The sequence below is a fragment of the Corvus brachyrhynchos genome, unplaced genomic scaffold, assembly GCF_000691975.1.
Source record: "Corvus brachyrhynchos isolate BGI_N302 unplaced genomic scaffold, ASM69197v1 scaffold115, whole genome shotgun sequence".
Lineage (NCBI taxonomy): Eukaryota > Metazoa > Chordata > Aves > Passeriformes > Corvidae > Corvus > Corvus brachyrhynchos.
The window spans coordinates 10,668,478-10,690,705 of record NW_008239553.1 but is presented as its reverse complement, the minus strand read 5'-3'; the positions used below and the strand labels follow the sequence as shown (position 1 = coordinate 10,690,705).

Genomic DNA, 22,228 nt, shown 5'->3' with positions numbered 1-22,228 from the left:
TTCAGGCTTTCCATGTATATCTATTGCTATAAATATATACATTTGCATGTTTTCTTTGGGTTTTTTCTTCCTGCGTGGATAAATCTCTCAAAACTGCATGCTGGCTTCCCATGGATTTGTTTTGAGTATGGTGTGAACTGATGAGCTTGGATATTTTTGATGTATGATTCACTACCACATGCAGAGAAGAAAATTATATTTTGGTCCTGCAGAGCAATAAAACTAAGCAATTAGGTCTTCGTTTAGTTAATTCCTGTTTGATGGCTGGGTGCTTTGCTGGAAGAGAGTCTCAGGATTCAGCTCCATTGCAAGGTCACTTACGCTGTAAGAATTTTCTCCATGTAGATACCTCCACAATATGGTCAGGATTGCAAACTAACTCTTACCTAGGAATGACTAATAAAACTGACAGGAAACTTTGAGAAGTTGGTTAATGTAATACACTAATTATGTTCACAGGCAAAAAAATAACATAGGCTGATGAGGAAAGTAACGTGTTTCTAGCAGTGGAAGGTTTTACATCCAATTATTGTAGGGTAGTGTGTGGTATTGCATAGAAATTCTATTATTCTTGAACCTATTTTATTGTGGATTGGATTGTCTCTCTTGGTCTTTTCCTTTTTTATTTTTTGGAAACTCAGTTGTGTGCTGGTTGATGCCAAAATGATTGTCAAATTCACCGAGTGACTAATTTCTGATGGGCTTTTTCTTGCATGATATTTTACTTTTGCCCTAGCTACTCAGTACGTTTCATTCCTATTTTCCTGAGTAGGTTTGACTGATGGGGAACCACACTTTTTAACAAATGAGATCTGCCAAATGTCCAGTGTTTTGTTGAATGTTGTCTGTTTTTCTCCTATCAGAGAGACAGTGACAGGTGAGCTTTCTAAGGAAGCAGTAGTGGCTATAGAAAATAAAAGTTACTGCGTTCTGCTAAAATTTTGATCACAAGGCTATCATTACTGAAGCAAATGAATTGGATAGTGGCCTGTTCATCAAAGATTATTCTTTTGTCAAGCAGAAAAAAACAGAATCTGAAGACTAAATCTTTTAAGATATGATTTGTAATTTTGCACTGTAGCATCTCATGTTCATCATTTACGTCATTGCTACATGGGTAGTGCATTATAATTTGATACTATGTTTGTTTGGTTTTTTTGAGTAGGAAGAGTTGATTTTAGAGCTCCAAAGAGCATTGGGTTTTTGAAACAGGGGCTTGCTTTCTTGGAGAGCTGTAAAATTGTCTAGGTTTGACACACAGCTTCCCTGGCTCAAAGCCTCTTTACATTTGTAGATCTTATGGGACAGTATCCAATTTAAAAAATGCCTGGAGTAAAAAAAATCTTGCTGTCACCTTAAAAAAGTTACTGTCACCCTTCAAAAAGTAGTAACATGCCCTAAAGCTGTTCTTTGTTGCTGGTCTGACTTTGTCCAGAGAAGGTTCTGGTATCGAACCTGGTGTTATGTTTGACAATGAAGATACTTCTTCTCCACAAAAAATACTTAGTCACTGCAGTGAAATAGCCACTTCACTTTCTGTTTGTTGAAGTTTTTAATAAATTGTGTCTCTGAAAGCATGCCTGACTTCAAAGCACCTTTCCCACAGCTTTAATTCTTCTTGTGCTTCTCCCCTGGACCCTTACCCAAGCTTTTAACAACCTTTTTGAACAATGAAAACGGGAATTATCTGAAATTTTCATTAACAGCTGTGCTAGTGCTAAGTGCAGGGGTTATGTAACCTCTCTGATCCTGCTTCACAGCCACCCTCTGAGGTGAAGCACCACACTGACCACTCATGGTACTCATTTGCCTAGTGGAGGACAAGTGTGCAAGAGGAAGATGCTTATCAAGAAAGGATTCCAGTAAGCTCTCAGTTACCTTTGTTATTATCCATGATACATAAGCAAATTAATGAGTTTCTGTTTTTAAAGTATGTCTCGTAGAATTATAGAATATACTGAGTTGGAAGGGATGCACAAGGATCATCAAAGTTCAACTTCTGACTCTGCACAAGACTTCCCAAGAATCACACCAAGTGCCTGAGAGCATTGTCCAAATGCTTCTTGACACTTGACAGGCTTGGTGCTGTGACCACTTCCCTGTTCCAGTTGAGCCTGTTCCAGTGCCCAGCCACTCTCTGGGTGAAGAACCTTTTCCTAATAGCCAATCTAAACCTTCCCTGATGCAACCTCATGCCATTTCCTCAAGTCCTGTCACTGATCACCACAGAGAGGAGATCAGTGTCTGCCCCTCCTCTTCCCCTCTCAAGGAAGCTGTAGACTGCAATGAGGTCACCCCTCAGTCTCTTCCAGGCTGAAGAAGCCAAGTGACCTCAACCCCTCCTTATAGAGCTTCCCCTCAAGGCCCTTCACAGTCGCTGTAGCCCTCCTTTGGACACTCTCTGTAAGTTTTATATCCTTCTTATATTGTGGTGCCCAAAACTGCCCCCAGCACTCAAGGTGAGGCCACCCCAGTGCAGAGCAGAGCAGGACAATCCCCTCCCTTGCCCGGTTGTTCTGATGTACCCCAGGACAGGGTTGGCCCTCCTGGCTGCCAGGGCACTGCTGACTCGTATCCAACTTGCCAGAGACCAGGAGCCCCAGGTCCCTTTCCGCAGTGCTGCTCTCCAGCCTCTTGCTCCCCAGTCTGTCCATTGATCCAGGGTTGCCTTATCACAGCACTTGTCTTTGTTAAAATTTTGTCCATCTGGTGATTGCACAGCCCTGTGATTTGTCCTGATCTCTCTGCAGGACCTCCCTGTCTTCAAGGGAGTCAACAACTCCTCCCAGTTTAGTGTCATCAGCCAACTTACTCAGTATGCCTTCAAGTCCTGCATCCAAGTAGCTTTTGAAGATGTTGACAAGAATTGGCCCTAAAATGGAGCTCTGGGAAACCCCACTAGTGACCAGCTGCCAGTCTAATGTCACCCCATTCACTACAACCCTTTTTGCCTGGCCCATGAGCCAGTTGCTCACCCATCACATGGTGTGTTTATCCAGCTAAGTGCTGGACATTTTGTCCAGAAGGATCCTGTGAGAGACAGTATCAAAAGCTGTACTGAAATCCATAACGATTACATCAGCTTCCCTTGATCAACTAGGTGGGTTACCTTGTTGTAAAAGGAAATTATTGCTGTTGACAAGCAACAGATCAAGGAAGGCATCTTTCCTAGTCAGCACCCTTAGTACCTGTATCATGAAGTTATCATCCAGTGTTGTAGGAATCTTTGGAACCTGTTTGTGCCAGCTGTGGGGTATTCCTGAAGTATGTTAGCATATCTTGGCACCATCTCTGTCAATGACTTCCTGCTCATTTGCTCCCTGCTCAGCCCATTAGGCTGAGGTGCTTGAGGCAGAAGTGTTACTGAAGCCAGCATCACAGTGGGAGAACATCCCCCTCACAGCTCAGCAAATCCCCATGGCCGAGTGCTGGCTCAGAGCAGGTCGTCTGGGAATAGACATGAAGCCTTGAGCTCCCACCTCTCTGTGCTGGGGGAAGCCCTCTGGCAGCCTTGATGCCTTCCTGAGGGCGTTTGCATCATTATTCTGTAATACTGCTCTACCTTCCCGTTCCTGGCACATTTGTAAGGGTTGTGACATTAAAGTTGGTGAAGAGGGGGAGAGATCAGAACTGTATCTAATGCAATCAGGGGAATAAGGCTCAAGAGAGTTCCTCTTGCAGCCTCTCTACTGTAGTCAGTCAGCCTGCCTTTGGAGCCCTGTGCAAGTTAGATTTGAGCATGACTTCTAATTAGGTATCTGGGTCATGTTTGACATGCTCTTGGTTTGGCATTGACGTTTCTGTGCTCCTACTTAGCTCTAAATTTGCCAGCTGTTTTCCTTAAATAATTCCACTTTCCACTAAAGGATTGTGTATCTTATATAATTACACCCACGGTAGTGTGAGGCCAGTCATAGGGACACAGAGGTAGAAATAGCTCAGCATTTTACACCAGCCTTGGCATTCCTTAATTGTATCATTAAAATCTGGATTCCTGCCTCTGCTGTGACAAGCTTCTTTAGCTCTGCTGAGCTCTCATTCATAACGTCTAGACTCTGTCAATTCAGGTGCAGCTCTGGAAACAGCTGTCCTCTGTTCCACTGAGTCCTCTAGGGCTTGCCTGTCAACTGTTTAATCCAGAAATGTCAAGATTAAATTCCCTTTCATTACTTCTCTTCAGCGGTCAAAGGATTTGTTACCAATTTGGATAGATTCAGGGATGAGTTTTCTTCAAATAGTCTCAGGCCATGAAGCACTTTCTGAAACAGGGATTCACATTACGTGAGCTAAGCTAGTCACAGCACTTTGGGAGCAGATTGTGAGAGCGCTGGAAAAGTCATGGGGTGTAGATTACCAGACTAGGAAAAAACTTTGCATGTGCAGTGTCAGGCTAGAGCTTTGTCATTCTGAGAGTACTTTCGTTAAAGTATGGTTTGTTCCATTAAGGGTCCATGCTGTTGAAAGAAAGTTAAAAAAAAAAAAGTCTGATTTTGTCAACACCCACTCCTCTTTCCTGGGATTCCTGGGCTATTCTGTTCATAGAAAAGGCAATGCCCATTTTAGGGACAGTTTATGTGAGAATTGCATCTGCGTATTGCAGTAGGTGTCTTATTATTCCATTTTGAAAAATGCTTCTTTCGAAATTAAGAAATCCTGATGCTTCTCCTAGTTCACCATTTGGTTCCAGTCTGTTCTTCTTGCGTGGTTGTGTTACCTCCCACCATTGGCAGATTCTGCAAGGCCCCACCCACATTTCTTCAAGCCCACCTCTGAAGGGAGCCTGCAAGAAGGATGGAGAGGGACTTTCTGCAAGACCGTGTTGTGATAGGACAAGAGGGAATGGCTCAAACTAAAACAGAGTAGGTTTAGATTAGATATTAGGAAAAAAATTCTTTACTGTGAGGGTGGCAAGGCTCACAGTAAACAGTTTTCCCAGAGAAGCTGTGGATGCCCCATCCCTGGAGGTGTTCAAGGCCAGGTTGGATGGGGCTCTGAGCAACCTAGTCAAGAGTATCCCTGCCTATGGTAGTGGGATTGGAACTAGATGATCTTAAGGTCCCTTCTAACCCAAGCCATTCTGTGAGTCTATGAAAATAGTCCACATTTCTCAGGGATTAAAGCCAACATGCTCTAATGTGTGGCAAGACAGCACACAGGAATGGGAACTTGGGGGGTATGTGAGGAGAAGTTGAAAAGCCGTCACACCTTGATTGTGACAGTCATCTGCCATTGCGTATTTAAACCCATAGGTTTGCCCTGCAAAACAGGAGGGTGTCCTTTGCAGATGATACTGAGAGAGGTGGATTAATATGCTGCCACAGTGAGAGGTAAAAGCTGCAGATGCTTTGTGTCAAGTCTGCATGGGTCCATGGAGCCACCGTGCTGGCTTTGCTAAATTAAAGTAAGGTAGCATCTGCTCTTCAGCTGTGTCAATTGGCAGTACCTGATCAGCTTGACTGAGTCCTGAGCCTGTTCCTGCCTGTGTCACAGTTCATCCTGTCTTGTTCTGTTGCATACCAAATTTTATTTCTGGAGAGGTATTGTGGAATTCCACTGTCCTAATGAAAACCTATATAGATTCGCACAGTAACATGAATGGCAGCTGCTGCATTTTGTTTTGTTACATGAATTTATCCCTTTTTTTATTCTTGAACTTTGTATGTTAAGCTTTTGGTGATGAAAATGGTAATTTCATGGTAGGTTTTGTGGGCACAGGATAATATACGACCTACTCTCTGTAAATAATCAGAGGTGCCAGGTAGGGTTGTAGTAATGATGATAATGTGCAATACCATATTTCGAGTGAGAAGTTGCTGAAAGGCCTTTGGCATGCAGAGGGGCCTCACTGCATCTGTTTAGGGAACTTGCTGCAAATGCTCTGTTCTGAGGGGTTTCTACAGAACAGTTGTGAGCGAGACTCTGCAGGATCCCTGCTGGTGTTGGGATACAAGTTTTCAGAAAGGGTAGCTTCCAGCAAAGCCAGGCTACGGTGGGTATCCCTGCATGCAGCTGCGCTTGGAACCATTGTGGCGAAGACACTAAGTTTGCAAGCTCCCTGTAGGTGCTGGGAGGGACAGAAGGGCATGTCCTTTCCAGGTGTGTCCCTTTTCTCCTGCTTCTGCTTTTTTTCCTCATACCCCGCAGCTGCTGAAGGGACTGGTCTCACCTACTGAGATGAGAGCATACAGAAGATTTCTCTAAAGTGACACTCTTGGCTAACATGGAGCAAGTTGGCAGATGTGAACTGCAAAAGGCAGGCTCTAAGTGGTATAGTAAGGGTGCCCACTTTGTGTCAAACCAGTGGCCACCAGCAACCCTCTGGCCATGGATCCTGTAGTGGCTATCTAGGGTACTATATAAGAAAAAAAGCAATGTTTAGCAATACTGTGGAGGGATGTTCCTCAGTCTCCAGCTGTCTGGACTGAGCGGGACATGGTGGGGGGGGTCATAGTCAGATGTTTTGCCATTCTGCACTGATTTGATTGTGTTTACATTTTTCAGCTATATGGAACAAATGGTTTTACCTCACAGTAAGGAAAAAAAGCCTTTTATGAAGTAGTTTGGAATGTAATTAAATATTTTCAGCATTTTACATTGACATACATAAAATCCTGCAAATGTACACATAATGTACTGTTTAGCTTGAGTGTGACAGACACAAAGGTGTACTGTTATAGACATGGATTTTGGTGTTTGACTGGAACAAAGCAGTCCTTTGCTCCTTTCCTAATACAGACTAATAGTTGGACTACATTAACATTGTAGGTCCCTTCAAAATGAAGTATTCTGTTGTATACTAGTCAAATAACCATCCCAGTTGGCTAGCTGAAGAGACTGTCTGAGAACATGCTTTTGTACTGCTAGTGCCATGGAGAGCCAACTGCTCTGTGCAGAAGGTCCTGCACTGATTACTTTCAGCTCCCAGGATATCTCACCCTTACTGTCTTGGCATGCTTGAAGGTTTCATCTTTCTCTGCAGTTCAAGAAAATTAGTCAACCTTCTTATCCCATCACATCCCACCTGAACATGCTCAGCCTGTTACTATCCTTGTTTGCCGCTTTACATCACTCCTGTTTTCTTATCTCTGAGCTATGTTAAAGTCACACAGGTGACTTTAGCCATTTATGCTTATTCGGGATCATGATGAATGGTGGCATTTTGATACAAAACTTGTTTGTTTGGCTTTCAGTGTTTTTTTTAGATTTTGGATGTATAGATACAGCTGGACTGTACAAAAAATAAAAAATCCACAAAGTGTGTGGTTTACAGTTAATCAAATATATGCCCTGCAGAATGTTTTGTCCCTTTAATGTTGCATTACTGAGTACTTTCATGAAAGAAATTACCCACTTACCCTTAAGGGACAGTTTTGATATATATAATTGGTAATTTTAAAAGAAATCTCTACAGTACTGGAAGACTGATGTGAATTGTATAGCTCTTTATTTTACTGTGTATGAACTAAAGTGTTCCCACATAGTGGATGGGGTTTTTTTTAAATGTAAAATTTTACAGGTGAAGGCGTAACTAAAGAAAAAAATGTGCCCAGGTTTTCCTATAAATCTTAAACTGTTTTATAAAATTTTGACTGCTGAATTGTAAGGCAAAAAGAAACAATCGGATGAATTACAGAATTTATTATGGGCCTATATGCCAGCTCAAGAAAGAGATGAGTGTTTGAAACCAGGCACAGGCTCCTCCAGTATCTGTGTGGTAAGGTGAAACACTTGAAGTGCCCTTGAAATAAGCCTGGCATTAAAAAATGTCTCTAACCATTATGCCAATATATCTTGTCGAAAGCTGGTTAGATGTAGGCTCCTGAGGGCTTTTCAGTTTTGAAAATGGAACAAAAGGCTCTAAAGTAATTTCTGAAACTGTGTCCAGTATATTTTTTAAAAATTCAGGAAGGTTGTCTGTAGGACAACTTTTTGTTGTGTCACTCGTTTGTCTGGAGTTGATGTCCTTTGTAGTCAAGAGATGTAACAAATCTGTCTGGGGTAGTTCTCAAAAACACAAATGGTTATTAGCCTGCCATGGCCCAGTTTTAGTCTGAGGGAAATGTCCATGTCTTTTTGTATTCAGGGAGGCAAAAGGATGCAAACAACTAGAGAGAAGAAAAGGAGAAACAGGCAAGGAGGTGCATTCGTTTTGCTTTCATAATTACTACTTTAAAATACCAGATTACAGACAGCATACAAATACCCAACGATTTAGTTTCATAAAAGGGAGCATTCTAAACCAGCATAAACATATAATTGCTTCAAAATAGGTTTAAGACAAAAATGTGCATTTAATAACCAGACGATAAAATTCAAGAGATCTTAATGGAAAAAATTGCAGTTGAATCTAAGCCAGCTGGGGACCTACTTATCTCCATTCCTGATATCCTGATAGCCACTAATTATCCATCCTGCTAAAAGGTTAAAAGCCCCTATTATTTTTTTTTTTTCCAGATCAATTTTTCTTACATTATTTTAATACCAAGAAAGTAATTAAGCCCCATCAACATGTGGCTGTTTTCATTGGCGTGTGCTTTGGCAGGGGCTGTTGTGGGTTTGTATGGAGCTCTCAGTCTGCACAGTGAGGGACTCACTAGTGGTCAAACTGGTTTGTATTTAGAAGTAGTTGTGTTCTTCCCTGATACCAGAACTTAACCAGGATGCTGTTGCCCAGCCATGACAGCTTGGTGTGGGGACAGGTCAAAGCATTTGCCAGGCTAGCAAGGCAGCTCTGGTGCTGCGGAGAGGGTAGACAGGGTCATGCCAAAGGCACCAATTTCCTGACCCTGTATTAAAAGCCTCAGAAGTGAAAGAGTTGGAAAAGTGATTAGCAGCTAGAGGTGCCTCCCGTGGTACCCGCTTCCCCATGCTGGATTGCTGGCCCTCATGGCAGTCTGGCAGTGCAGGCACTCTTTCTCCTGCAGTCAGGGATTCAGGTGATCTAGAAGCTCCTGTGCAGGGAACTCCTCCAGGGTGGGAACCCCACTTGAATCACTGGTGTGCCACATGGCCCAAAAGGCGCTAACTGGCCATCCCTGCCCATAGTGCTTCAGATGGGCATTGCCAACAGCTGTCTAGTTCTTGACCATCTGCAAGTGCTTGAATTTTTTCTTCTTGTTGTTGCCCATGGTAAACCTCCTGGATGCTCTTCTGCTCTGCTTCCAGGACTTGATTGCATATCCTGAAGCAGTTTCTTTACACACTTAATCTGAAGTGGTAGTGAAATAAACACATCATTTCTATTTTGTGTTTTCATTTCAAATAATGGAAAAATCTGTTCTCCCTTATAGAATCTTTCAATTTTTTAGGTTGTAAAAGATCTTTAAGACTACTGAGTCCAGTCATTAACCTAACACTGTCAAGCCCACTGTTAAACTATGTCTCCAAGTGTCCCATTCACATGTCTTTTAAATATCTCCAGAGATGGTAACTCAATCACTTCCCCGGACTGCCTGTTCCAATGCTTGATAACCTTGTCAGTGAAGAAATTTTTCCTAATATCTAATCTTCTAGCCTTACCACTTTTTACATGAGAGAAGAGGCCAACCCCCACCTTGCTACAACCTGCCTTCAGGTAATTGTATTGTAGAGTGTGATAAGGTCACCCTGGGTCTCCTTTTCTCCAGGCTAAGCAACCCCTCAGCTTCTTGTTTCGATTGGAGGCCAAGAATTCTGTTTCCTGTGGGCTGCAGGAAGAGCAGGAGAACAGTTTCACCATGTTGAAATCAATATCTTAAATTGTGTTCTTTTGATCTGTTTATGGTCTACTCATAAAATGCACAGTCACTAGGGAGAGGTTAGAAGTTTGTTGACTTTTTTTGTATTTTTCTGGAGATTTCTGTGATGTCCATTTTGACTGATGTATTGTAGCAGGCTGACCCTGGCTGGATGCCAGGTGTCCACCAATGCACCATCATTCCTCCTCCTTAGCTGGACAGGAGAAACAAAATATAACAAAAGCCTCACAGGTCAAGATCAGGACAGGGAGAGATCACTCACGAGTTACTCTCAAGGGCAAAACAGACTCAACTTGGGGAAATTAATTGAATTTATTACCAATCAAGTCAGAGTAGGATAATGAGAAATAACCCCAAATCTCTTAATAACCTTATCCCAGAGACACTATAACCTCCAACCTGTTGGGCTCAGCCTTGGCCAGTGGCAGGCCCATCTTGGAGCCAGCAGGCACTGGCTCTGTCAGGAACAGGGGAAGAAGCTCCCAGCAGCTTCTCACAGAAGCCACGTGTGTAGCCCACCTGCTGCCAAAACCTTGCCATGCCAATCTGATCAATGTGCATAAAATGCTTGTTTTATACTGGGAACCAATAGCCTCAGCGAAGCCTCGCAAGAACACGCTCCAGACTTCGACTCACAAGACCCGCTAAGACAGGTATTTTTAAGATCCGAGTCTAAATCTAAGGAGAGTTAAAGTCACAATACCAAAAGCATCTTTGGCAGAAACACAGTCAGTTTGCCAGACCAGCGTTCTGGGCTTTTATAAGTGTAATTTGAAGAAAGGTTTTTTTATTTTTGGTGGGACATTGAGGGAAAGCTGGAGATGCTGACTGTATCTTGTAATATTGGATACTGGGAGGGTGTGTTGAAGGATGAGGATAAGTCATTGGCATGAGACAAGTTTCTTTAAGAAGTAGGTCAATAATTTGTCATGCTGTACTGCACTTTATAATAAGGCTGTCATCTCCACATCTGTGACATGACTCTCTATGTGTTTTCAAATTTAAATGCATAAAAGACCCCCTCATGACTTTAGCAAGCAAATATCTCTTGCTTTAACCTCTTCTCTCACCAGACCAGCTCCTGGCAGCAAATTGCTGGCTTAGCCATAGTCTGGCAGCCTTTGCTTGGATTTTGCAGCAGGTGTGGTCAGATCCATGAAGGGAAACTGTTATTGATTGCGTCCTTGGTTTCAAATTTGCATGACCTTGTTGTAGTTTGATCATGTTTGCAGAAGACAGTCTGTGAGTAAGCTGGTGACAGAAGGTAAATACTGCTCTTTCAATTTGTTCTCTCAATTTGGAAACAATATTCTGAGTTACCTGCCTTGGGACTACTGCAGTTTGCTCTGAAAATAGTGCTAGTAAAATTTGCATGGCACTGGCAGGTTTCAGTCTTTGAAAGTAAAACCAGAAATGAGCCTTTAATGAGCAGGGACTCTGCACAGGGGAGTAGGACTGGGGGGACTTTTTGGGCAGGAATTGGTATTAATGATCAACATTATGAAGTTGAAAGGCATTTTATGTTTTCACAGTGTTAAGTAAACATCAATTTATTAATCTTTGCAGCTCTCCTAAAAGACATTGCTACACTTTCTTCAGCCATATATTTGTCCTTCAGGAACATTATATAGTCTTTCCCAAGCCATACAGACATGTGCTAGAATGGAACTTGGGATATCCCGATGAAGACCAGGTACATCCAGTAGCAGAAAAGAAGCTTTCCATCTTTTTATGTTTCTGACTTGCATGCAGGTATATGTATGGACTATGACAGAATTCAGAGGAAAGCACGGTTCGTGTATCTTAGATTAGCATTTGACCATTTCAGTTCTGTAAGCGCAATTTATTTTTGCATACCTGTCATCGTTTTCAAAATCCATGTTCTTACTCCTTGGGCCTGTTTTGTACAGGCTTATCCTCTTGCTTTTTTATATTTTCTCCATCAACTTCTGCCACTCTTTCTCCCTTCTAACGTGCCTCTACATGCAGCATAAGCTAATGGAGTGTGAACAGGCTGAGAAGTTTATTTCAGAATAAATCACTATGTTGGACAGAATCTGCTGAGCTTGTGAGATACCGTGGTTGTAAAAAGTGACCTGACATGCTTTCAACTGGCTTCATCAAAGTTGTGACAGTGCCATTATCAGTGCAGTTGGTACAATATCCAAAATGCTGGATACAGCAAGGGGAGGGGAGAAGGCACAGCCAGCCCTGGTGGGGTGACATGACTGCAGTTGTCTGAAGAAACTTGGCAATTTTTAACCAAGGAATGTGAGGTGTGGCCATAGTTATTCTACACACATTACTGTGTGGAGGAGAAGGAAAGACAGTTCCTTTCCGGTATAATTCCGGGTTTCAGACTTGGTAATTTTATGATTTCATAGAAAAATGTAATGCTACTTGGGATGCCTTTGCTATGTCAGAGTTAATTTGACCTGCAATTTTTTTATATGACCTTTGGAAGAGTATTTTGTATTGATATTGAAGTAGTGTTTGCAACATTATATATGTATTCACTATTATTCCACTTTATCTGGTGTCACTGAGTTACCTTGCTTTTTGTACAGTGGGATTTCTGGTCCCACATCCTCCAAACATCATTTTCATGCTTGTTCTTGCAGAGGGAACCATACAATGAACAATCCAGCAATTAATCTCTAAATTGTGTTCCTGAGGAGGGACTGTATGAGTATACAAAGCCATGGATTCCTGTACTTTTATCTAATTTTTAGTGCCTGCTTCTATGTGACAAAACATCTTGTTAGACAGAAGTGAATTCTTTACAATATTTTTCCCCTCAGTTTAACATGATCTCTTTTGGATCTGACTTTCTTTACTTGTTCTATTGCATTGCTTTGCAGACGAATTTGCTGTAATATTTCCAAATTTTTTTTTCTTCAGAACTTTTATTTCTCAGTACATTCTATGTCTTTTGCTGCTTACACTTCCCCTCTCTTGATTCAGTTTAATTCATAAGGTCATGGCTTTAACCCTTTTGAGTGGTTAACCTGTTTTAGATGTTTTATTTTCCTCTGGGAAAACAAAGGAAGTTCAGGTTACAGATGTTCAGCCATATGAGTTTTCTTTTGTGTTCAGGCTTTGCCTTTGCCTCCCCAGTGCAACATAAGTGAATATGTTCATAAAAGAGAAACTCTATAGAACAGTAAAACGCTCAGCATCCCCACTCTGTCTTGCAAATATTTCCATGGGTATCTGCCTTTATTCTGGGGGCAGGCCAGTGAGCCGGCTGTGCTGAGACAGGCAACTGCTTGGTGGCTCTCCCAGGCCAATGGTACAGCGATCTGAGTGCTGTGTCTGCTTTGTTGTCGTCTTTCTCGGGGACTGTTGATGCGAGATGCTGGTGACTTGTTGGGGAAAAAGAGGACATCGCACACCTGAGTGTGTTCCTCCTGAACACGTGGTCCTGGGGTGAAAGTGAAAAAGAAGCAGAAGACAAGCAAGGTATTGCCCTGCTCTGCCTTTGCATGCCTGGTCTCGGATACAACCTGATGGTGTGACCTGTTGTATTTTACCGTTTTATTGTAATTCTTGTCTTGATTGCCTGGAACCTTTTCCTCTCGTTTCTCTTCCCTGTGAGTGACTTCACTGGACACAGCGTTCCTCTCTCTCTCTCCCGTGTGTCTCCCGGGGCGTGGAGAGGACAGGATAGTCCCCGCTCCTTTCCGCCTGGAGTTTGTTTTTGCTGTCCTTACCTGCGAAATCAGCTGCATCTGAACATGATGAGGGGTGCGCGCTCCATGTGGTTTTCCAGCGGCCTCGCCTCCCACTGCAGTTCCCGGGGAGCCGGCACCGGGCGGGTTTAGGGGCAGAGCAGCCCAGCCCGGCCCCGGGGCTGCCATCGGGGAGGGACGCGGGGTGATCTCAGCCTCCCGCCGGGGGCTTGGGGCAAGGAGGAAGGAGGATGGACAAAAGGTGAAACGAGGGAAGGAGCGATATGCATTTTAAATGAGAAGGTGATCGGAAATGAAAATGATCTGAAAGCATTGGAAGAATGTTTGTAATACCAGGAAAGGTTTGTTTTCCTTGCAATAGGCGTTGATTTTCCGTAAAATCCAGGTGGTGCGTCCGGCCTCTGTGGTCGGTACCCGGAACTTTCTAAAGAAGGTTTCCAGCAGATGTGCTCACACCTGTACGCTAGCCTTGGGTGTCCGTCGCTGCCCCTCGGGACGGACCTGTCAGTGCCCCGTGCGCTCCCCGCTGTCGCGATGGGACTCGGACGCGCGGCCGGCGCTGTCTGTGCTCTTGCAGCGCCCGCTGGCGCGGCCCCGCGGCATCGCAGCGTGAACCCGAGCCGGCCCTAGCGACTGCGGGGCAAACGCGCCTTCAGAGCCCCAGGGAGATGTATTTGCTTTTACTTTCTTTTTCATTTTAGTATTTACGGGAAGATTTTTTTTTTTTTTTTTGCTAGAGTATTTACATTTTTCTAGTTTCTACAATCACTCGTGGAACTACTCTCTGAAAGTGTTTTAAGAGTTGTCTCCCAGAACTTCTGAGGAACAAAAATACTAAGACCTTACAGGACACAGTGTTGCTGGCCCAAGAAAAAGTTTCTGCTTTACATGGAGAGGATTTTGAGCTTTACTATTCGGAAACTAAAAGCAGCACGCATGTGTTTTGCAGCACTACAAGGCTGTTCTGTGCAAATCTGCCCAGGCAAATTGTGCCTGCTGAGAAACGCCATAAGGTCCGAGGTTGTTCCTGCCACACTCACCAGGACACGGCTGAATTCAGAGTGCACAGAGAGGCTGATGTGCCCAGGGATATATTTCTAGAGAGCCAAATCAGACTGGGTTTGTCAAGAGTCTGTGGGGGCGGTAAAGAACTTACTCTCACTCTTGTGAGGTTTCCAGAATGAAGTGAGTGAAGCTGCTGGGTCTCAGACTGGGGCGCTGTTGGATGGAAGTAGGAAAGCAGCAGCACTTCGGGTTTGTTCCAGAGCTGTCAGGTGTTGCACTGCAAAACTCTCTAAAACAAAAGAGCTGCTCTGATCAAGGCTGATCCTCACTGCACAGTGAATGGCTCTATGAAGGCTATGCGTTGTGCATGCGTAGCAACCAAATACAGCACTGTGCCCATCCCACTTTCAGAACTTGTTGCTATCAGAAATCATTGCAGCTTTGGAGCAGCCCATCAACTTTTCCAAGTCTAAACCCATACTTACATCAAAAGGATTTAAACAAATGTTGGTCTGCAAATTCTTGGAGGGAAGAATAAAACAAGGAAAATATTTTCCTAGATTCCCTCTATCTTAGAATGAAAACAAAAATACTTTCTAAAATTCATAGACAGGTATTTTGCAGTTCTACGATACATGGTGTTTTGACTTTAAATTCAATTATTTAAACTGAATGGTAGTAGTTCAGCGCTGCTTTCTGCTTTTCAAATGCTTCTTACTTTCAGAGGTTATTTGGTAAAATAAACTTGAAGGATTTACCAGACAGGAAATGTGATTTTAAAATATAGGTATTTAAGAGATTATGATTGTTGTTTTTACTGCTTGTACTATGCACAACCTTGTGAAATAAATACAAGAAAGAGCAAATAATTTACCTATTTTGAACTTGTTAATTATGGCTAACAGATTTTTGCTTGTTGGTTGTGTCCTCATTAAATTGTTCTGCGCATTGAAAACTCCTACTGTTACATATCTCTGCCCAAATTTGAAATGCAGGAACAAGCTTGCCAGCAAAATCAACTGCTCCTTGCCAGTAAAATTCCCTTTAACACATGGCTTAAGGAGCCCTGTTTAAAATACGGCCTCTAGTGTTAGTGCCAATACTGTCTCTTTGTTTTGCATGGCACTAAGTAAATTGTCAGCAATTGCTATAGAGTTGTAATTCATTTGGCATTACCCTCGACTAAAAGAAATTACATGTGCAACCTTAATCCCGCTGGAGAATTGTCCCTGATTGACTGCTGCACCAGTACAGTGAGGCCAACTGCACTCCAGGGCAGCTGGCATTACACATGATTGAAAGACCTAGCAGGAAAAAAGCTTCCTTTGCTGGGAAAGCTGTACGGTATTGATTATTTTCTTTTAAGAACAACAAAGTCCTGGAGGGAAGAGAGTTACAGACATTGGGTCATTTAATTTTCCAGGTAATGTGACTGTTACTGCATCACTGCAAACACTGTGTGTGGTTCTCAACCTTTCCTAAAGAACATGAGGGGGGAAAAAAAAGCAGCAATGTGTCAGGAGGAAGTTGCTTTCTTACAGAATTTGATGAAGGTAACTACCCTTCTCTGTAATAGAGATCACAGGTGATCATGTTGCTGCAGTCAACACAGAAGTGTGTGATCCTGGGAGAGATCTGTTGCGGCCAGCGCTCTGTGGGAGGTTTAAAGATTGACTTTTGCAAACAGAACTACTGCAGAAATTCACAGGAATCTGGCATAGGTGAGTACTACAATGCCAGATCTCTTAGTAAATAAATATTGTGCCAAAATCATTAAAATGCTGCAGCTTTCAGAGCACTTTACTGTCTTGCACCACTTGGTGACATTTGCACCTTTGCAGGGAAACTGTTATAACACTGGTGAGGGAAAGGGGGACCTTGATGTAACAGCCTTTGAAACTCAGTTTGTGAATGAGGACGTGGTGTGAAGTGACCTGATAGTCGCATGCTGAAATACACCAGTCGCCTTGTATGTTTTATTAATTTTCCTGTTTCCTGAAGAAGAAAATTAGCTATTAAAAATATTAATATATGATTGAAATGACAGAAACATTGCCTTTGGTTTAAAGGCTGTGCATACGAATTGAATAGAAGTAAAAATGTTTCATCCCTAACAAGATCTGACACAGGAATCTTCAAAAGCCTCAATTCCAGCAGTGCTCAGAGTTGCTTCCTTTGCTGTTTTGTTGCCAAATCATTTTGACAACGTGAGGAACAGTGCCTAAACACTACTATATGGCAGAGAGCCAAACTGCTAAGCTATATGAGCCACTTCAGTAGTCTGAGTAATGCAAAGGCAGAGCACCCTGAAAAGCAGCTGGAAATATATGATCAATTGTAGGTGTAAAGGTGCATCTCAACACATCCTCAGTTCAGATTTGTAAAAGGTAGTGATTTCAGATGCTACTACGAAGTGCTGTTACTAGTGCTGCTGGGAGGCTGGGAGTGCAAGGTATCACTTTCCTGCCTCTTGTACACCTCTATGAGGGCTCTCAAGGCATTGTGCTCATCTTCTGTGGGTGTTACAGGAGGCATGGGTTTGAATGACACAAAGTGTGGAACCACTAATTCTTTTTGTTTTGCAATTTTGTCCTGTACTTGTAGTAACAGCAGTTTTATCTGAGTTGTATTTGAGGAGAGAGTAAGATTTGGGCACAGGTCACACAGTACATCTCTAATTTAGGTCAAATTCTAGCAAATGAAACAACAGCAGTGGGGATTGCACTGGGGTTATGGTATATCCTGGGTTCTGGAGGGTGTGTGCATTCGGGTTTACCAGTGTGTCTTTTGATGCCAGGCCTGTCTTTAGGTAGCACAGACACGATGGCAGCTCAGGTTTTCCAAGTCCCAAGGTGAGGGATGTTTAGCACAAGTAAATCAGTCTGGCTGCCCCTGTGGTAAGGCTACAGCTTGGCATGTCTCAGTGTGAGCAAAGGCCAGTGTGGATCAAAGGCACTGAGGGTCAGGTGTGAGGGCTGCGCCGATGGGATGCAGCCCTGTTGAAGTGCAGTGAGAACAACACTGAGGCTGGCTTAACACCAAACCCTTTATGAGCTGGGCAGGTCAACTGGAAAAAGACCTTTTGCTGGTATCACTTTTTTTCCAGTTGAGGACCTGGTTTAAGCTGTCCTGGCAGACATCTTTCACTGGGATTAACTGTGCATCCATTAAGAGGTTTGCTAACTCAGCCTTACTAACGCCCCTGAAGAGCAGTCATTTTAAATCCAGGGCTCTCGGTTAGTGGCATCCTTCTGCTCCTCAGCACGGCTGCCTGCTTCTAGGTGCTGCTATGGGAGGGTATTGCAAGCCAGCAGCATGTCTTCAGGCATGTCTGCTGCTACTTCCTTTCAGGCCTTGTGAAGCTACCTGAGCTGTTTTTAGATGGGCAGCCGTGTAAGGAAAGAAGTCTGGCTGTGGTATCTCTGAGATCTTAAGATCTAATTTATCTTTGTTGCCTGGGTGAATTAGCCCACACAGAGCTCTGCACCATCATGTCATTAATTGATTCCTGCCTAGTGAAAATCTCCCTCTGCAGGTCTGCATTGTGGAAGATACATGTGCTTTGGTAGCCTGACCAATATGATGAGAAGGCAAAAGTTCCTCCGAATAGCAGGTCAGAAGAAGGAGGTATCAGCAGGGTTGAAAGTACACAGGAATTTGGATTTTGCATTTCTAAATTTCCATCCTTCAAATTTTGTATTCCACTTTCCCACTAAGCCTTGTTCTTACTTCACACAAAGTACTATGCTTTCAATTTTTTTATTACAAGAGAAGTAAATGGTAAATTCAAACTCTCAAGTTTACAATGAACAAAAAGACTCCTTAGAAACTTTGGCAGCATTGATCAAAAAGGGGTAACACTCCTGCTGCTAATGGTTGTTAATAATTCACAAACAAGATTTAAAGTGAGTATAACATAAAGGAAAACTGCTATTGCTAGGATCTCTGAGCTGTTGTAGCTTTGATGATGCTCCTTAAGCTGTTGTAGCTTTGATGATGCTCCTTGCTGACACTGAGTGGTGCAATTACCACATGCTGATGAAGGAGAGCTGCAATTACCACGTTTTCTGAGTCAACTGCTGAGATTTTTTTTTAGTTGGCATTGGTATTTATTTATGTGCTTATTGTAGGTAAATTTTATAAAGTGCTTCCCCAGTATTTGTAACAGAGTACTAGAGAGAGACCTAGATATTCCTCTTTTTTTCCCCCTACCATAAAAATTGTTGCTTTGTGTTAAATCCTTAGTGTGAACAGTAGTCTGTACTTTCAACTTAGCTGAAATCACTGTGGGAGTCAGTGGGGGGCTCTGTGTAAGAAGAATTGTAGCACAGAGTGCTAGAGGCCTTGAGAAATTTTGTATGAAACCGTTTTGCCCTTTATCCTGGGGGATGTTGATTTGTTTATTTTTGCAAGCCCAGTGGTAAAAGTGGAGATAATTAACCTTTTTGTCCTAGATTTACCAAGGACTCAGAACTGTTTGGGGAAGGACCCAAGACGTTATTTTCATTTAATAGTGTGATTGCCATGATTGGCAGCGTAAAAAGCAGCTTGAGTGTCTGCTTGTACACCTGTGCATGTATTCTTATGTCATTTCAACTGCTTGTGATGTTTTTTTTTTCTCTTGCTTTTCTGATAGAAGTATTTAAAGATTTTTCTGAGTTCAGGAGCAAATTGTTTGGAAAATTTGGTGCTAAAATGGGTTCATCTATTTTCAAGAATGAGGTGACAGGAAGGGGGCGTATTTCTACCCTTTCATCAAATGACTGTCTACACAGTGAGTTTGGAGGTGATTGACAACAGAGGCCAGGCACGTGGCTTGCTTGCCATGGAGTGTGTAGATGAGGTCTAGGAAGCAGCTGAACAGTTCACATTTTTCATGGAAAAAAACCAACAAAACAAAAAACCCTACCCCAATCAGACCAAATAAACTCCCCTGCCATGCAAAAATACTTAATATTTTTTCAAACTATCAAAATATGTTCACAGAATATTAGAGTTACAGTAACACTGAAAAAAAGACAGGAAATAACTAAGCAATCTTCTGTATCCTTCTGTAGACAAGTATGTATAACACATTCTTTCATGTTATGATCAGATGGTTTTTTAAAATGTTTTTAAGACCTCACTTGCTTCAGTGATACTATCTGTCAGTGTGGTGTGAGGCTGTGAATGATACGAGATCCAAAGTATCCCACCCTACCAGCTGATGGCATCCAGTGATCAGGGCTCAGCTTAACAAGCCCTATAAGACAGGACAAGCTTCAGTCCTTGGTCACTGGTGCCTCACCTGGCCACACAAGATGTCTCATGTCAAATCCCACTCCACTCATAGAGCTCCACTTGTCAGTGCTTGTCAGCTCTGTGATCTCAGGACACAGCAAAAAAAGCAGTTGTCATATCAGGCCTAAAAAGAAAAATAAAGAGGCACACATTTGCTGAGGTTTCAGGAATACTCTTGTATTTTTTATTTGTATACATATATATGTGTGTGTACAGGTGTAGGCCTTGTCAGGGACACGTTTAGTCCATTGGATGACAAGCAGACCCCAGTGGTCCTGGTTGCTTTGCTCAGAACCAGAGGTACAGACTCCACTCCAGGCAGCAGATCTTTAGAAATAGCTAGAGGAGGTTGAGTTGTCCTGTCTGCCTCTGTCATTTCAGCATGTGAAGGATGGGGAAATCTGATTATAGATAGGTCTACATTTTCTAGAAGAGGTAGAACAACATAGGTTGAGTAGATAAGGTATCAAATACAGGGGTGGTGATTCACCTCACCAACTGCATCTTGCCAATGGCCTCACACCTTGTGAATTTTTTTAATTTAACTTTGAGTGTCTGACCACTCATTTGTCATGTTGACAGGCAATGTCCAGCAGAGAACCAGCTACTATTATGGGGTCACTGAGGCGTAAGAGAAAATGTAGAAAATAGCAATAAATATAAAACTGCTGGTCTGTCTCTAAACACGTAGCAGGATAAGTGGTCATTGTGAATATGTTTGCACGTATAAATACAGCTATTCTGTTGCTGTTAAGTAATTTCAGCTTCAAAAAAGAGCCTAAGGCAAAAAGATATGTTTCATCATAGATGAGGAGGAAATAGGTGTTCAAAGGATGTTGGCTATCCTTGAGCTGAGCATTCTGACTCAGAGGAAATGTAGATGTATAGAGAGGAGCACGGAGAAGAGGGAAGCTGTTCCTCTACCTGGATTTAGTAACACTTCCTATTATGAAAACATGCCCAACTATTTGTTTTCAGAAGATTCCAAATGCCCTGGTAGCATATAGTGTAAACGTGTCAGAGTCAAGGATTTTCCCTGGGTATGCTCTGAAAGAGCTTGTGAAATGTGAGAAACACTCAGAAAATACCTTTCTGGGAAGGTGAGTTGTGTGAGGGCCATCCACCAGGCTTAGTGTAAAGGAGAGGTGAAGATGATGTTTTCTGGAAAACTTACAGATAGAGGTATCTGTGTCTTGATCTGGCAGAGGACAGTGTTGTAAAGGAATCACTCAAATCTTCACTGTGTCTTAGAAGGATAAATCTAAATTTTCTCATTTGAAGAAGGGCATAAGTAGTATTTTGAGGTGGGCAAAAGTAGGTTGCAGTGATAGAAACAGCCACAAGCAAATGTTTAAGGGTAACCCTGAAAATTGAAGGTGTTACGGGAGATGACAGTAAAGAGTTTTCATTATGATTGAATATTAATTAGTGACATGGCTATTAACGATGACAGTAATTAACAGAGGAAGGAAAGACTTGTCATTGTCCCAAGGGTGAGTAATCAGTCTTGGCAGGTGATAAATAATGGTTCAGCAAACTCAGCAGAAAGATAATCTGTCTGCCTCGGGACAACTGGAGAACAGCTACAACATCTTCCAGGCTCTTGGCAACATTCAGGAATGACTTCATGTTTTTAACAGAAACAAATTAAAATTCCTGATCTCAAGTGCTGCTTATACTCTGGAGTGGCTGATCACAGGAGTTCTGGTTGAGTCAGTGCCTTCAGTTTACTTACCCCTTTAAACCCTTCCTGCCCATTTAAACCTTTCTTATGAGGGGTGAGAAGGACTTGGGAACCAGCTTTCAACATTACTTGAATTTTTCATTGTCATTTGATGGAAATTGAATAGATTCCTCAGAAGTGTCCTAGAGCTGGGGACATGATGATTCTATGTAAAAATGGAGTGGGACTTAATCCTGCACTAAGTATTCCTATACATCTGGAAAGGGGTCATGCAGAAAGCACTTTACCTCCTGTGAGCAAATCGAGGCAATACTGTAGATGACTGTCAGGTATCAGCTCTCATGTCACTTGGCAGTACAATGCCTAAGAGATCACTGCAAGTCTGTAACTAGAGACCAAAATCAGGAGAAATGGTGGATTTTTTTGTTTGGGAGATGAACTGAAAAACCAGTAATATTCTAGTTTCACTTGAACTAAGACAGCATTTTGTGAGGTTTTGTTTCTAACAATACAGAAGCACTTCAGTTTGAATCTTCTTGAATTAGCTTTCTAATCATAAATGTTGTGCTCTGTCTTCAAAATATTTTTGTTTTGTAAAAGGTAAAAGGGAACGTCCATGTTTATAAAATAGTGTATTTTATTAACAAACTTGTCAAAACAACATGGCTTTGAACATACTCTCCATATGTTATTCAGCTAGCAGTGTTCACTAGATGCCTTCTCATTTAGCAGATAGTTTTGGACCACTTGTACATATTTTTCTGAATAAATTTATTGTTCACAAAAAAATGACGTGACATCAGGATGCATCTGACAGGGTGGTTTCAGTA

General features: G+C 42.4%; 1 protein-coding gene across 7 annotated transcripts in view; it reads left to right on the top strand.

Annotated features, from left to right (window-relative positions):
• RGS6 (regulator of G-protein signaling 6) overlaps positions 1 to 22,228 on the top strand; it is a 279,108-nt gene that overhangs the window by 177,510 nt on the left and 79,370 nt on the right. For 5 of the 7 annotated variants that reach the window (XR_001864479.1, XR_001864478.1, XM_017742089.1 and 2 more), the window contains exon 3: positions 16,011 to 16,155. The exons of the other annotated variants lie outside the window; for them this stretch is intronic. Coding sequence is in view for 3 of the 5 variants with exons in the window: in XM_017742089.1 (XP_017597578.1) it covers positions 16,011 to 16,155 (145 nt within the window). In the remaining 2 variants the exon portion in view is untranslated. The remainder of the gene's footprint in view (positions 1 to 16,010; positions 16,156 to 22,228) is intronic. 7 annotated transcript variants of the gene reach the window in all.